Source organism: Buteo buteo, chromosome 18, assembly GCF_964188355.1.
Source record: "Buteo buteo chromosome 18, bButBut1.hap1.1, whole genome shotgun sequence".
Classification (NCBI taxonomy): Eukaryota; Metazoa; Chordata; class Aves; order Accipitriformes; family Accipitridae; genus Buteo; species Buteo buteo.
The window spans coordinates 14531458-14549288 of record NC_134188.1 but is presented as its reverse complement, the minus strand read 5'-3'; the positions used below and the strand labels follow the sequence as shown (position 1 = coordinate 14549288).

Below are 17831 nucleotides of genomic sequence, written 5' to 3'. Positions count from 1 at the left end.
CCTTTACCTCTCTCTTTCTTCCAAACCATAACTACCTCCTTAGCCCTTGTCCCCATTTAACATTTTCTCTGCCCCATGAGTACCCACTACTTTTTTCTTCTAGAGAGGGATTAGTGTTCTGCTCTAAATCTGAGGAGCTGTTCTGGCAATACCTTGAGATCTTCTGCTTCTACTTCATATCTGAAGGGAATGTGTGCCCCCAATTTTTATTTTTTAATAGATAATTGGTCTAGTAAGAAATATTATCTTTCCCTGTAAACCTTGTGTTATGTTTGTAGACCATCTCTGCTAAACCAACATAATCAATTTAGATTTATATACTCCTAAAACAATTTTTGGTTTAATTGTCATTGGTAGCTCAGTAGCACTGGCTTACACAAGAAAATATGATCAAATAGCATTGCTACTAAGGTTTCAAATTAAAGAACTGGTACCTAAATCACCTTGTGAGAGCAGGTTTCATATAAATTAATTTCTTCATTAAAGCCTTTGATTTACTGTAGTTTAATTTTATTTTTATTATTTTATAATTTTTGTTTAGGTTTTATAAAGAGTATAATATATCCAAGTTAATTTTTAATTATACAGTTTCTTATCTTTGAGTAGTATTTAGACTAATTTTTACTCCCGTATTTAATAAACATAAGAACTACCAAGTCTGTTCTTTATTTATGAAGGATACATTTTAACAGGCTTTTAATACAGACAGCTAGGTTACGAAAAAAATTGAACAGATATGTTTTTATAAGGTTACACATTCTTTTCTCAAAATGCAATTACTTCTGTTACAGTAACCTGAAACCTTCCTCTGAAGGATGTAGAATAATACAGATGTCATACAATATAATACATTTTGTTATGGTCATATTGCTTCTAATGTTATAAGCTGAGCTACAAAGACTAAAGAGAAAGTGGATAACCTTTCAAACACAATTTTAGTTGAGCATATTTGAAAAAATTGCAGTTAAGATGGAAGTTAAGCCGTCTTTTTCATGAACTTATCTATCAAATATTTTTGGCCAAGATTTTTCATTTTTTAAGCAAATTTCTTCATCCTTTAACCCACTGAAATTAGGAGGGATTTACTAACTACTGGCGTAGTAAGCACTTGAAAGAGCCTTGAGTAAAGAGGTTTATTTGTCTGTTATATGTTGTGGCTGCCTGTGATAGCAAGGGACTTGTTTCAGTGATCTCAGGGGTCCTTTTTAATCTACATTTCCAGGCTTAAACCCAGTTCCTAAACCCAAAAACATGAGGAAAAAAACCAAACCTGCCTACACTTGCAGAGACATACACCCTGGAGGGAAGGCTAAGAGTGGAAGTTGGGGAAAGAGGAACAGAAAGTGGAAGCATGATTTGTAGACTGATGTTAATGAGCCCCAACTGGCCTAATCACCCATAGGATTTTCACCAGGGCTTGTATGGAGTGATGGAGTTCAGAGGCAGCTGGCTGCTCCTTTCTCTGTTTTGGGGAAAAAGATCTGATGTTTCATGCCAGAATACATTTTTTAGTGTTTGGAAGTTAGACTTGGCTCTTGAGTATTAGTGCAAATAAGACATCAAGGACACAATGATATGACAAACATAATTTATTAAGAAACTTTAATGTAGCAGGTGAAATGGTGATAAATTATATAAATGTATTTGTTTACATTAAATAATTATTAAGACTATACTTCCACAGCATTTAGGCAGAAATCCATTCTGACCTGATAGTCATGAAATGCTGAAAAGTTCAGCACATAGAAACATACAGTGTGTATATGGAAAAACATTGCAATTAACAATTAAACCAGCTGATGCTCTTCATTTTTCTGACAATCCGTTTGGCACGAGGATCAAATTGGAACTGAGTTGTTCCATGGAAGAAGTAGACATAGCCTAGAAATAAAATTTAATGCAATTATATTTCATAGGTGACTTCTTTTCAGTATTTTGGGAAAAAACCCCAACATAATCCGTCCATGTATACTTGCTATTTTTCATTTCTATCTCATTAAGGTTAATAACAGGCTTTTGAAAACAGATGATTCTATCTACAGAAGCCCAAATGTTCAAGTAAACCCAGATGAAGGCTATGTTTTACTTACCATTTTTCTGGAAAACAGCATCAACTCTGCCAATTTTTCCAAAGTCGGAGACTATTTTCCTGGGATAATCACTATCCATGGATTTTTTGTTTTCGTCATATCTTAACATAAGAAACATCATTACAATTTGTGAGGAAGCAGAGAATATTTTGAAAGTCTGAAGCAAATTCATACACATATGCAAATCTACTGTTACTATGAAGTCTTATAAAGATTAGCGGAAGTAGCTTTTTGATTCTTCCTGTTATGTATTAGGATTCTCACATTATGAGTGTCTTGAGATTCAGAATCCTGCCTTTGGTAAAGTTTGTAACAAGGCTCTCAAGGACCTTGGAAATGCAGCCCAGGAATTTATTAATGCTTTTCTGGAATGTCCAGAGCCTTGGCCACCACTTGCCCATAAAATGAGCTTCTATCTTGAGGCACTGGATATCCAGTTCAGTATAAAAGCAAAACATGAAATTTGGGAGTAGAAGATGGTAGCACAGTCCTGAAACATATTTGTATTAGTGTCAACTATGTACTTCTTAAACAAAATTACTCTCTGGAATTTGTCATGAGCTACACTTGAACTATAAATACGACCAACTGTACAATAAAATATTTATAGTGTGTTCACAGAGAAATTCAGTTACAACCCTTTTTATTAGCAGTTCAGTTTGTTTGAAATGTGAATAAAAAGCGGACACTATCACAACATTGCACAGAAAACCAGCACTGTTGTGGAGAAAAGGTGAATAATTTACTAGAAAATAACTCTTTTATCGGGCAGATGTTTCATTCACTTGCAAGTAATTACATTCCTGCTATGGGAACCTAATCAATGTCAAAAAAATTCTATAAAAAAGTTGACATTTCCTAGCAAGTGCTTAAAATTTTTAAACATCCAGAGAATCCTGTTTAAATTTCTGGAGTATAACTGGTTTAAACGTCGTTGCACTTGAATTTTATAGTAATTCATCAGTCCTCAGGGACAAGTGAAGATATGCCTTCTAGTAAATGAATATTAAGTCTTACCTCCAGTATCTGTCAGCTATAAAGAAGTATGTTTTTCCTGTGGCTTCATCACTGTAAGCTGCATTAACTCTTTTAACAGTCTTTGGGAACCCCAAATGATAGATTTGTTTAGGATAGCCAGGTGCAATGTCATATCCCCTGAGAACCCAATATTTATCCTCTGAAAAATATAAGCACATTTAATTTGTTTTTTTTTTCTATTTATAAACAGCATTTAATTGCGTTTTAGATGAGTAGCAAACAATGTGTCTTAGATATCCATATTATTCCTTTCAGTTTATTACTTTAGAAAATTGTTCTAATTCTTACACTGGGACTACATCATGAAGACAATGGAAATGTCTTTTGTTTATATGAGTAAAAAATTAGAAGCATAAGGTGTATGGATAGTACTTTTAGATTTTTTTCAAATTAATATAAAGTATGTGTCTGTGTAACAACTTGGGGAGGGCTGGGGGTTGATGAGTTAATCCATTGACATTGGGTTGAGATATTGAGTTTATTAAATTCCTGTAATATGCTACTTGATTATAGAGCCATATAATATTTTTAAAACTAGACAATGTGCATTAAACTAAACTGTTACAAAGGGCATATGTCTAATCAAAATGCTTTAGTAATTTTAGATGCAGTTAACATATTTATATACAGTAACGTATCATGTACTGTAATATGTGCGTAATGAAGTTATTTGAGATATTTAAAGCATATTTGAGACATTTAATGAAAAGGACTGATTGTTTTTTCAGTGAACAATTTTCCTCTCACAGTATGCTTTTCCACCAACATTTTTTGTTGTTGTTTTTTCCAAAATATTACAAAATACTAATAAGCATATCAATAACAGTAGTGTACAAATTCCTGTATTTGCCAACTGAATTCAGCAAAAATCCTTCTGCGTAAAGCATAATGCTGTTGCCTGAAGAGAACTAGACCTGAAGAAGGGAAAGTATTTTCAGGTCTTGTTTTTCAGAGCATTAACTATAACAGAGGGGTAAGTTTTCAGGATTATGATCGCTGAAGATCCCTTACAGCAGTATAACTATGCACCTCTCATTTAACTATTTGCAGATCTGTAAGATTCTCTGTTTCACTGATCTTCCTTAAAAAGCAATTTGACTTTTGTAATTGCATAGTTTGCAAAGGAGCAGGGAGTAACTGGTCAGAAAAAGTAGACAATTTCAGATTCCATTACCTTTAAAAAGTAAAACTTCATCCCTCTCAATGTTTTCATAAGCAGCTTGAATTCCTGATGGTAACTTTGGCCAGAACAGTGAGATAAAATTGAGCTCTGCCTCTGTCCTCTCAGGATGTTTGCGCAGCATGTATCTGGTTTAAACAAAAATTGATGCAATAAAATAGTTCCACTCATATCATAAGTGCAAAATAATTATTATAGATCCCGGAGTATAACATGGGGGAGATGTGTACCTGGGTGTGAATATCCCCCTCCACTGAATGTAAAGGAAATCTAGAGCGACTGCACTCTTAACTTTAGCACCTCAGTTGCATGCTAAAAACCAGACAAGATGAATATAAGCCCTTCTATCTCTCTGTAGGACAAGCAGGCTAAGAGTTGGCTTCAGTAACCACCTAACAGGCATCTTTCTACATAACAGCACTTTCAGTTCTGCCCCTGCTCTTATGTTGAGGAGTAGCAGAAAGGTTACAGTGTGGGACCCATGGACACATTTCTAAGGAATATATGAATGCTCTTGCTTTGCTCTTAGTTGAATCGAGTTCAGAGACAAGTCTGTGGCAGCAGTGGCCACAGCAGCAGAACAGTTGGAAAGCAACCTACAAGCCCTCATCTTCTTCACTGCTCTTGTCAACTAGGGCACCTAGGATTCATGATTTGAGAACTTTTGCTTGTGTAAATACATAGTGGTTTTCTAGGGCTTCTCTTTGTACTACATTCCAAAAGGACATTTTCCCTCATGGATTACAGATTTTTTTAAAACTACTGAATATTTTAAATAGATAATATATATGCTTATTGTTGTTACCTGCCCTTGAAGAATATTGTTTCTCCACGTAGTGTAGTAATAGCATCAAATGTCAAATTTGGGTCACAAGCTTGGGGAGTTACGGGTCCTGTTGGCTGCACAGCAGCATTAGACTGTCCTATAGGAAGAATATTTTATCTTTAAGTATGGAGAAATATAAAGACAGCATTTAGAAGGTCCTCGAGAACACCAAGAACCCTCTTCACAGAGAATGAGAAGGCATGTGGTTTTAAACTAAGAGTCTGTCACTGAAAGCAGGCTTTTAGTGTTGATAAAATCAGTTGTGTTTATCTTTTCCAAAATGAGTTTTTTGCAGAACTGGACCTCAGCTGAGGTTAGCTTCCAGGAATTTTCTGTCTTTTGTTATTCATTGTTCAGCAGCAGTTAAATCTCTCATTTTGGTGGAATAACCATATTTTAAATATATTCTTATTACTGTTAACCAGCCTCTGAAGTAGAAATATTAAATAAAAATATTATTTCTTACCATAGATGGCTTGAATGCCATCAATGTCATCCTGAGGAAGAAGGAATTCATTGGGATCCGTGTAGGAGTAAGTTGGATACATCAGTGCTCCAGGATCATTTGAATGAGACAAACCCAGTGAATGGCCAAGCTCATGGGCAACAACAATGAACAAATTGTAGCCTGTAGGATAAAAATCATATGAAACAAGGTAAAATCTGTTTCAGTATTCAGCACAGTTGACTAAATGGGGAACAGTTATGCATCCTCCCAAAATACACTACAGGTACAGAGAGGCTGTAAGTAATGCTATCAATCAACATCACAACTCAAAAATATTGTAACAGAAGAGCTATATGAGTACTTAAAGAATGTCCAGCCTTAACAGTGGTCTCATTGTCCTTTCTCTAGTGTCCTTGTGACTTAAACACAAACCGTGTTTCTCCTGCTATCACATAAATGCTCAGATTGAGGATCATGCCAACAAGTGGAGGTTCAGTGATGCAACAGAAAAAAACCTTCAAAACAAACACTGAGATAACAGTTTTTGTGACACTCAAATACCCTAGTTAGCACCAAACTTTGAAGTGTTAGCTTAAGAAAGAGAAAGGATTTGATTTGAGAAGTTTACCACCAGATCCTCCTGTATCCAAGTTTTAGGTTTCATCTGAACAAAAGAAGTATTTTTAAGTGCTCACTTAGTTGCCATTATAAACCACTATGACCTAAAAACTTTTTTCTGCAAATAGATTCCTACAAATGGGAAAAAAAAAAGAGCAAAGCAATTTAAAAAGATAAGTTCTGCTGCTTTTACTCACTTTTTGCCTGTAATCAGGCTCAGGAACTAAGCATCACACGAGATAAGATTGTATGAGGTAAAACTATATAAATGAAATATAAAGTAATCCAGTTACAAAGTCCTTACCTCTTCCATCTTTTGTCCAGGCTTCCTCCTCATCAAGATGTACATCTCCACCAATACCTTCACCAGGCTGGAAAGCATGAGCCAGCTGCCCATTGGGGCCATCAAAAGGAGAGTTGTCTTGGTGGTCTAAAATTAAGAGGGAAAAAATCAGTTAGAATCCTAAATGATTTCTATGATCGCAGATGGCTATTTAATATGTAAACATATCAATGTTACCTCTATAAGCAAAAGAGATCATTATATCTGCTTCTTTGTCCTCAACTTTTTGGAATGTCAATGGTGTCACGTTGCTCCAGACACTGAGAGCTTTTTGGATTGCTTCATCTACATCAGCTCGTCTCATCTTTGGGGTGTAATTCAAAATCCTTCAAAGCAAGCCCAGCACATTATATATTTTTAAGAATACAGCATTTTAGCTGAAAAATAATAACTTGTACAAAAGTCAGAAATCTTAGACATATCCTTCATGAATGAAAATTAATAATGTCTTCATTTTAGATACCACCTTCTAGAGTGCCTGTCTTCTTCCAGAAATCAGTTAATCACTCTGGATATCTGTACATGGCATAATGTACTTACTTCAGACCCCCCAAAATTAGGATGCTAGTTTTATATCTTTTTGTATCTGATTAGGAAAGGTTACCTGTATGTCAGATTATTTCTTTTCCATTTGGGATTCCCTGCTGTGAACACGTATTGCCCTATATCAGGTACACCACATCTGGGTTTTCTCATCATCTTCAAAGTGTCAAGATCAGGTTTCCCAGTCATTTGTAGTCCAAAGAATGCCTGCATTTCCTTGAGCTTTGCAGCAAGGGAATTTTCACCCTTCTTTCTTACATGAGGGTGGTCATCCCTTTGAAGACCATAGAAATTCTGTAGATAACTCTGAACAAGAGTTTAAAAAAAGAAGAACATTGTGGCATATCAGTGCTGTCTTCAGTCACACTTAAGTTTTCTAAGTAATCTTGAACTGTTCCCATATTGACATGCCCTGTGTTCACCAGCAGCAAGAACAGCCTATTTTCTCCAGGAGCTGGTGTGAAGAGTCAGATATAACTTAGTGTTTTCATATAGTTTTCCAAATTTCTTGTTTCACAGGTGGTATATGTGAAGAAATGTGTTTAAAATCTAATTTTTACTGTTAATAATTTATGGTGCCCAATATGAGGAAGCTTATAACTGGTCTCTTTCAAGGAAATAGAGATTGGCAGTGACACTCCACACAGCCAGGATTCCCAACAAAGCAGGTGACTACTACTAGAGAGTCAGCACATGGCAAATCAGGCCATCTATTTTTAGCTACAAAATAAGTTATTAGGAACTCAGGTCTTCCTACTAAATTTCAGCAATTTTGTCTCCAATAAATGGTGTTGTGTCTATGTAAGTGTTGTATTTCTCATAGATGTCCCTTTTTTTTCAAAGTATTCCATAAAAGATCCATTCAGCAAAATGTTGAAATACGTGCCTGCTTCAACCAAGTTTCCTCCCTTATGTTACTGAGACCAGTCATACCAGAAGTTTCAAATTACATTCCGACATGTAAATTGTTGCTGAGTTTGACTACTTCTGCACAGCCACAGAGCCTTGCTGCTAGAACTCATGCTTTGGTAGTTTTGTTGTCACTTTACTGACAACATGAAAAGTGAAGTTATACAATATTCAGATGACTTTCGGCTAAGTAAGTTCCACATAATTTTCACACTACCTTATGTTTTACTTAGAAATGCACTGAAAAATATTTACCTCTACAAGCCGTAGGGTTTTTCCCTCATCTTCTGCTTCTGGAGCCACAGGAAAACCAGAGGAGACAGCCACATACACCAACAGGAGAAGCGAAAGGATCTTCATCCTTGTCTAAGCTTGTCTGCCTCAGTTTCAGTCTTGAGCTATTGAACATGCTTCTCAGCTCTGTTTATATAGCTAATTCGTCAATCAGTGACAGTCTGACTCATGCTGTATAATATCCTCTGATTAGTAAAAATGATGCATAACAGTTTCTTCATCAGGTAATGACGCAATGTGTTTAACTAATGTTACTGTCCTTACTTTGCCTCAGCCTTCTGGTTTGGGCAATTTTGTAGCGTGTTTAATAAATGAGGAAACGCTATTCAGGTAAAATGTGGAGCTACATTTCACAGGTATTTTTGAATCATGAATTTAGACTATTTGTAGGACAAGGTCTTGACAAACTGGAGAAATAATAAGAAATAACATATAACAGTAACATAACATTGTATTATAATGAATAACATTATGCTATATATATGATATATATGTTTTAATATTTAACAAAATTTAGCATATTATGCCATAATATGTAATAATAAAATATAAAAGACAGTACAAAGAACCAATCTTATCTAGCAATAATCAGCATCATAACTCCAGTAGGGCTGTCATCAGCTATTTAAAAGTTCTGTCTAAAACAATCTTATGATGCTAGCAAAACTGAGTGCTAAAATGATTCAACTTGTTTTGACTGATATTAACAAAAATCAGTCATGTTACTGGAATGCATAAACTGGGTTCCCATATGCATGGTAAGTAAAATAATGTTTATACCCTTGCCAGCACAGGTAAGGTCTCAGTTGCCACAGTGTGTTTGGATCCAGGCAGAGAGTTGACCTCTGGTTGGAAAGATTCCATAAAGCCCAACAGGAACTTTTGTGAGTCTGGAAAAGGAAAATTAAAGTAACTATTTTGTGACTGTTTCATGGAAGGAAGAGCAAGGGGAGCCATGATAAATGCTGTTAAATACATGAAAGTTTTTTCCTAAAAGGGAAACAGTGACTGTTCTCCAAAACTCTAGAATGGTCTTAAACAACAGCAATTAAGTTTAGTCATGAGGTTTGGGATTCAGCTGCCTGAGCATTAGTGCTATTTGAGATGCTCTAGGGAATCCGACCTGACCTCCAGATGCCCTGGAAGGATGTAGGTCTCTGTAGCTCCTGTGTCATGGCAGCCAGCCCCAGGTGGATGTCTCAGGTACAGGCAAATGAGCAATAAGGTGCAATCAGCTTTAAGTGTTTCATTGTGTAGATATGGGTAAGTTATTTAGGTGTCTAAACACTCATTTTGGACAATGGTTTCTAGAAAGTGATTCAACTGACTGTATGACGTGGACTTTAAGATGAGATGAACTGCTCTCTATTCTTCATTGACTATATTGGCTAGGACTGTACCAATGATAAGAGAAGTTTAAATACCCAGAACACATGTGGGAACCTACAGCATAGACCCCTAAACTGAGGAAAACATTTCTAACTGCAAGGACAGCTAAACACTAGAGTAGATGGCCTGAAGGGGCTGCATGTTTGCTAACTCTAGAAGCTGTCAAATACACGCTGGACACCTTTCAGAATGGTTTTGATGTTGCTGTCCTTGTTGGAGGCAAAGAGCCTCCTTGGAGAACTTAAAAGGGAAATAATAAATGCTAGTGAGAGGGAGAAATACAAATATGTACCTTTTCTTTTTTCCCAATATATAAGCAAGTTTTGCTTTGAAAGAGCTCAATACAGGATGAAAATTTTAATTGTGCTGGGAAGTACTTCACACAGTTTCCCAAACGTCAGGGAAAAATAATGTATTTAGTATATGATTCTACACTCACTGTAGTGTAGCTCCCACTAATTGTATCTAGGTTCAGCAGAGAAGATATCATTCCTGGGAAAAACAAATTACTTCCAATGCAACTCACATTGCTTGTCTGGAGTAATTGACTAAAGCTAATACAGGACATTTCAAAAGCAGAAGCAACAGTCCAGTGCTGGTATTTGAAATGACCAGGAAAATAATTCTTCAAAGGGTAAAGCTTTTGTAGATGTAAAAAGATTCAGCCTCATGGTTCATAGTCCAAGAAAACTTCATTGTTGATTATTCTTAATCCATCTTGATTTTCAGACATGAACAAAATAATTTTGTGTGTTAGATACGTCTCCAAAGTCTTTGCTACAACTCATAAGATCCTGGGATTTGTGAAATGCTGCTTAACTTCTCTAACTCTGTTGCTAAACAAGTGTTATTTCCCTGTAAATATTTCTCCTTCATGTATTTCTGTAGGCTGGTTTATATAGTTCCTGATTCAATGCCTCTGTTTATTTCTTCTTCTTTTGTTTCCTAAGGAGTAGTTATCTCCTTATTTCTTCTATCCCATTTTCTTTTCTTTTCCGAAGGCATCATGGGCATGTTTAAGCACATGAGATGCAGATTAATCAGATGAGTCTGGTGGCTCAGATGGGAGTGTTAGGAAATCATGAACTGCAGCTTGCACAGAGAGGTTCTGCTGCCTTGCACATTTCTGCGAAGGGTCTATGGCCAAATTTTAATGTGACCATGAGGATATTGAGTCAGGCAGAGGGTGAGAAGGAACATCTGGTTGTTTTCTAGGGAATTTTAAATAAATTACTTTCCAAGGCAGCCAGTGGCAGGACTAGAAAGTCCTGGACTCCAGCACTAGCTGTGGGAACTGTAAGTATTTGAAGAGTCATCAAGTGGTAAACCTTAAACAGCACCAGGAAGAGGAAGCAGAAGCAGTGGCTTCCCTCTGTCTTGGGAATTTCCACAGTGTTGGGCTACAAAGTCATGTCCCGTTTCACTGTCTGCATTGGCTTCCTACTGCGTGTCCTTTGGCACATCTCCCTCAAACAAGGGAAGGAGAGGTTTCAGGCATCTGCTCTTCCTATGGTGTGGCAGCTAGCACATTGCCACCCTCTCCTTTTCAAGCACTTGCCTTCAGACAAAAAACTCTAAACCCAAGAGACAGAGACATGAATATGCCAAAATGAAGCTAAGACCCCTCGAAATACACAAGAATTTTTACTGAGTGCCAACCAATGTCTACACAGTTCCTCAGTTTGCTTGTGGGACCGTTGTGTTCACCTGCACCTGACCAGCACAGTCTGTCCTGGCCTCTCACTAAAACGCATTTCTAGCTATTTTCTTGGGCTCTGTCCTGTGTGCAGGGGTGTGTGTGGAGGGGTCTCAGTGACAGCCCCTGGGGTGGCACCAGAGGCTGGAGGCCCCCATGTCTGTGGTGAGGCAACTGGAGAGACCGAGGTGCATGCATGTCAGTTGGGTGCATATGTAGGTGTGGAAGCACTAACAAAGATCCAGCTGGATGAGCCAGTGAGTAGGGTAAGAGGTTGGGATCTGGGTATCAAAGAGGCCATAAGCCAGGGCTGGATACTGGAGAGACCAGGGTTCTGTGGGTTGGCTACTTGAGGGACCGGGGGCCCAAGTCAGTAACTGGGGAGGCTGTGGGATCTGGGGTCAGCAGAGAAACCTGTTTGTGTGGGTATCCATGAGGCAGCAGGGGACACCAGCACATCCCAGGGCAGCTGCTGGATGGATGGGTTGTCTGACCCCAGCTGCCGGGGGATCCATAGTGTCTTTGTGTGTATGCACTTGTGTGTGCATGTATGTATGTCTGTGTACATGTGCCTACTGGGAATACATGTTCAGCCTTACTGTTGGCTGGACCTGGGGGCATGGAGCTGCAGCAGCTTCACCTCTGTCAGGGTACCAGATCTGGACAACTCCTAACACATTGGCCCTGCCTGAAGTTTTCCTAAAATCTCCATGTAACCAATGAAGAGAGGTAAACTTTGCCCTTAACTACCACCAACTGATCTTCAGAGGCAGCCCTTGCCTGGACTACGAGCACCAGTACCTCACTCAGGTCGCCCCGAATCACCCACCAGGTCTGGGACCCATCTGCTAAGTCACTGCTAAACCCAAACTAGGTACCTAAGGAAGAGGGGATAGACACCGTTGTTGAGAAAGGGTCAGTGTTTTCAAGGGTTGTTCCATTGTACATGCAGGCAGTACAGGCTTGCATCTCCCTGTATTAGCAATAATCCTCCTTTATTTGCACGCTTCTTCCTTAGCAAAACTGCACCCTTCTTGTTCATGTTGAGACAAGGGACCTCGAAGTGTCCCTTTTCTAGGTACTCTACTCACTGTTCCTCATTCATTAAGTCTGCATAGGAATGTAAGCACTGCCAGAGGTCTAACCAGCATGTGTCCTCCTTCCATCATTGATTGAAAAGGACATTTAGGCAGAAGCATGAGAGGAGACATATTTCCCCAGAAAAGTCTCCCAGCCTGGAACAATTTTCTGCCTCAGTGATTTTGATTTACTTTGTACTTCACTGTACCCGGAGCTTGTATTTGGCTCTTCAGGCTGTTTCCCTTTTCCCCTAGTTATATCTGATAATGTTTTAAAATGTTTAAAATCTTCTAATGGCTTTCGCCTTCACGCCACACCCCTGACTAAATAATGAAAAAATAAATTCACAGTGTGAATCATAGTGGGATTTCTCTAAATCAAAGTCTCTCACTACAGAATTACTGTAGAAAAGGGAACTTCGATTGGTAGTTCTGTAATTTTGATATTACAAAAATTAAGTGGTACTTCATAATTCTAAGAATTGTTTACTATTGCAATTTGTCACAATGATGTTTGCAATTGCTTTCTCAGTAGCAGGTGGCACTACAAGGTACAGTCATAATTCTTGCAGGAAGTACTTTTATGTCCATTCCATGCTCTTTTGCGTATCTTCATTTTTTCCTGTGTTTCCAATCTATTTTGAAGCAACAAAATAAAAATCTTTCTGCAAACCAAGTATGTTATCCTGAAACAAGTTATTTTCCTTGGAGCATGTCACTTTTCATGTGAAGACTGAAGTGTCAAAGATATGTCACTGTGCAGCAATATTCAACTGGTTGCCAGATAGTCACATGAAGTTGGAGAATTCATTAAGAATTTTCCCTTAGTGAGCAAAGTACATTTTGATACTGAGATGAAAAAGCCAAAGGCAACCCTCCAAGTCAGATGTCTTGAAGTTTGCACAAGCTTGTGGCTTAACGTCACCCAATGTTAAACATTTCCTTTATAGAAATGCTGTTGACTCTGCTCTAAGGGAACAATCAGCCACTCCATTTACAAACCAGGGTGCTATGCTGGTCAGTGTTAGGAGCACAATGATATAGTTCAAGCCATGCTGAGGTCCAAAGGCCACCACAACAGGGCTCAGGATGTCAGGTGCTGAATCAGTCCTAATTATTCTATTGTAGAAGACCAATTCAACGTGACAAGTTACAGACTGGGGCAGTGCCTGAGTTACACCTCAGTGACTTGCACAGTCTCAGACATTGCATCATCAATGATTTCAGTAAAAGGAGAAGGGAAGGAGTGCCACTTTCCATGCCAAGCACCTGTTTCCTGAACACACAGGAAAACCAAATCACATTCTTCATCCCTGCAGCTGAGCTGTTGCCTGGGATGGGAACCTGCTCTGTTGTGTCCCTGGGATGGGAACCTGCTCTGTTGTGTCCCGGTCATGACTTCCCTGTTGGCAGAGAGGCCCTGGGATGTCTTGCAGAGCCAACCTTACAGCTGGAAATCCTTTGCCTTTAAACTTGGTGGTTGTCACACAAGTTGTGCAGATATAAAACTTGCCCTGAAAGAGGCAGCAAGAAGAGATCCATGTCTCCACACTGATCTACAAAATAAATCTGCATATGTCCCGGGGCTCTGGACTATTTGGGACATACTGGAATTGCTACAGGCTCACAGACCCCCAGCTGGATGCATGGCACAAATGCCAAAAGATCCCATGAGACAGCTACCACTTGTGAACCTGCAAGATCTGTTGTCCTGCTGGCAGGGAGCAAACATGAACGGGCTGATTGGAGACCAACCAGATGGCAGTTCAGAGGCTGCCAGGGAATCATCTTGAAACAAAGTCTGCTCCTTGGCAGCCTTTAACTGTTTTCTCTGGAATACCAACGGCAGCTGAGAGATGCATCTTTGCAGTTCTGAGTTGCCTTCAGTGCTTCTGAACTCACAAATCTTCTGCTTCTGCCACCAAGAAAGGGCTTTTTTTTCTCCCTTTTCCTTAAACCCAAGCCAACATTTCACTAGGAACAACCTCCTGCAAACAGTGGTTAAATAGACTCATTTTAATTTTGTTCTTTTCTGCCATGATGTATCAGTTACCTTTGTCTGTTTTACTTAGGTGGTAAACTCTCTGTGGACTTTTAGTTCTGGGTGTCCAAATCATTACACAATCGCTTTTCTGTTCACCACCACAGCCCTACCTATTGTGGTAATACATATGTGTTCCTGCCAAGAGCATTATCAAAGGGCATTTGGCCCTTCTGGGCAGGGTGAGTGTGTGAAATCAAGAAAACCAATAAATGGTTTTCTAAACCAAAGAAAAAGAACATCCAAGCAAACTGTTTTTTCCTGGGGTAGATAGTGTTGTGCCTTCCATGTTGGACTTCCTGGATTGTGTCTGACAGACGCACTACAGAGCCCTTGGCAAAAAGGCAAAAAGATATATTCAGATGTAGGCAAAAAGTCCTCCAAGATGAGATGGTGAAAATCACAACAAATGAGACCATTATAAATAAAACATTGAAGAAAACAAAGTAACTTTTGTGACCTGAATTCTAGAGGAGAAAGTCACATGATAAGCCTTCCTCGTGAAGAGACTTCTATCTTCACCCAATTTTCCATGCAAACAGGCTAGAAATTTGCTATACCATGGAAAAAACCTGATGTGTTTAGAAGACTGAGAAAACCATAACTGAAATGGTTGGACTGAGTGTACCACAGACAAAGAACATATCAACTCAGAGTCCAGGTCTCAAACTGTATCTCAGAAGAGCACAGGATATCAAATATGGTTCAATGACCTTCAGTTCAAAAGCGTGCTTTCACTCAAATGGTGAGGCTGACTTGTCAGTAGTACCAGAGATTTTCAAAATAAGATTTGTGAAGCAAAAAAAGACACCAACATCCAACACTAAACCAGCTAAATTATATTAAGATGGATAGATCTAAAGTGGGTTAAGCTCTACTTCTGCTACAGATCCAAGACTTCATATGCAACAATTAGCATGATCATCTGTGTGCATTTAGTAAAATAAGGAAGGAAAGAGTCCTGACTAATCAGAAATCATCAAAACCAAGGAAGAACTAGTCAGATAAGTATGTGGGAACCAGACAAGTACAAAACAATCATGAAAGGTCTAGGACAAGCCAGCTTTGCTCTGAGAACTATAATCCTATCTGAAAGAGAGTATTTCCAAAAAAAGTTGGAAAGATCAGAGCCAGAAGAGATTATCCCACTTAAAATAACATGGTCTAGTGCAGTTAACCACAATGGCAGTGCTATGGAGGGCACAGATACTGTAGAGGAGGATCAGCAGTAGGAAGAACTGAAGAAAACCACTTAAACCCAGGACTGTTAGAAACTTCCTTAAGGAACTAAAAAATCTATAAAGCATGAGCCAAACTGTTCATTCATCTTTTTGACTTTTACTGTTACAGCTGAGACCATGGACTGATTAAGTCTTGCAGTTGTGAGACCACTCAAAAAGCCATATCAGAAACATGAAAGAAAACCAGAATTTGAAAACAAGAACAGCATGAGGCAAATAATAAGGAACAAATAAACAGCACTGAAATATTTCCTACTAAATTCAATAGAAATGTTCAAGTTAGAAGACTTGAACCTGCTTCCCTGACCGTGGCAATATCAGACACCAACCAGAGCTACTCATCTCCTTTTCTGGAGGTGCTGTAATTAAAACTAAACATTTTGATTCTAGTTCTGCTTGGTTAGCAAAGTCTTGTTTGCCACCTCCACAGCAGGGTGTGGCAGCAGTATTTGCCTTGCAAGACTGAGAGTGCCATAATATGTTTTGGACCTTGACAGAATTCAGATAAAATTTGCTCAGTGTCCAGATCCACACCAGAGTGCCCCATTTGAGTAGTCCTGCTACTAGGGGTTTTAAAAATGCATCAGAAAAAAGGTTCCATAAAGTGTGTTGAAATAACTCACTGCATTTGTACAATACAGTTGTATGTATAAATACAATACAATTGCCTTGTCCTGACAGGACCAGAAGCAATGGACAGATACTGAAACACAGGAGGTTCCCTCTGAACATCAGGAAATGCTTTTTTACTGAGGGTGACCAAGAACTGACAGAGGCTGCCCAGTGAGGTGGTGGAGTCTTCTTCTTTGCATATGTGCAGAAGTTGTATCTCCAAAAGCCACGTAGAGCCTTGGCAACCCACTCTAGGTGGCCCTGCTTGAGCAAAGGTGTTGGACCAGATGACCTCAAGAGGTCCAGCCAGTCTCAACCATTCTGTGATTCTGTAATTCACAGAGAAGAGGAGTCAAATAGAAGAACTATCTTTTTTCTGGTTTTTTTTTTTTTTTTCTTTTTGTAGGGAAGTTTTCTAATGAGGGGGAGACAGTGGGTACTGGGCAAGATTTTTTACATGCTTAAAAGAAAAGATACCTTCTCTAAGACCTTCGATCTTGCTAGCTGTCTATCTGAATGGTTATGGGCCCCTGTGGAGCATTACCAAGTGATGCCTGACTTCGGCAGCAGGGAGATTATTGTCAGCAGTACTGAACTGGCAGGTGCTGCATGTCTGTCCCCCAGGTCCAGAGAGCCATAAGGCTGGCCACAGAGATCATTGCAGATGGAAGATATGGTGCACTTGGACAAATATGAAAAGGACTTGTGGCCCCATCCTGTTCCTCCCCTCTGGCTGATGAGGACTTCCATCCACCGGTGAAACATCAACATAGAAATATAAACAGTGTGGATGCCCTCAGCAGCCAGGCTCAGGCACGCAGTCCTCCCAGCAGTCCTCCCAGTAGCTGTCCCTGCATCTCCTGTATTCCCAGTAACGTACAAGTCCCTGTAGCTTGCAGCCATGCTCTGCCTGCTGGTACTCAGACCTTATAACCTACTAGGCATCCAGTCCAGCTTGAAGTTCACCTAAACACATATAGAAAGAGCTCACCCACACATAAAACATGATTTACTGAGAAGACAGGCCCAAATGTGCAGGGTGCGGCAAAAGAGGCACACTGACCTGCAGCCTGTTTGCATGCAACCAGCCCCCTTCATCCACTTGAACCTATATTTTCCCACACCTGTTCCTCCCCAATCTATTTGAGCCTTCCATTTCCCTGTCTTTGGGTTTTTCCCTAATCAACCCACAATAAATTTTGCACATTCCCATGGTCCCCTTCAAACATGACATAATAAGTTTTCTAAAATCCCCAAATGCTCTTCCCCTGGATACTGACCCCTCAGCCTGTGAGGCGGTGCAGACCCTCTCCAGTTGACACATGGTGGTGGATGTTCCCCAGCCCATTGGGGCTCCCCCAGGACAGCTGGAGAGGAGCAGAGGCAGGTCAGGGAAGACTGGGTCTCCCCTGTATGCCAATGTGTACCTCTGCTCCTGTGTTTGTGGAGATGAGCCTTTAATCACATATATATCAATAAATATC

At 39.3% G+C, this 17831-nt stretch overlaps 1 protein-coding gene across 1 annotated transcript; it reads right to left on the bottom strand.

The window, feature by feature from the left end:
* Window positions 1-1780: 1780 nt before the first annotated feature.
* Window positions 1781-8394, bottom strand: LOC142041524 (interstitial collagenase-like). Its single transcript, XM_075050428.1, has 10 exons — window positions 8251-8394; window positions 7148-7392; window positions 6721-6869; window positions 6505-6630; window positions 5601-5762; window positions 5114-5231; window positions 4303-4436; window positions 3108-3267; window positions 2091-2191; window positions 1781-1881 (listed from the first exon to the last, which is right to left on the bottom strand). Exons 1-10 carry the CDS (start codon window positions 8353-8355, stop codon window positions 1781-1783), a joined length of 1401 nt encoding a protein of 466 aa, XP_074906529.1. The 5' UTR covers window positions 8356-8394.
* Between the last annotated feature and the right edge of the window lie 9437 nt (window positions 8395-17831).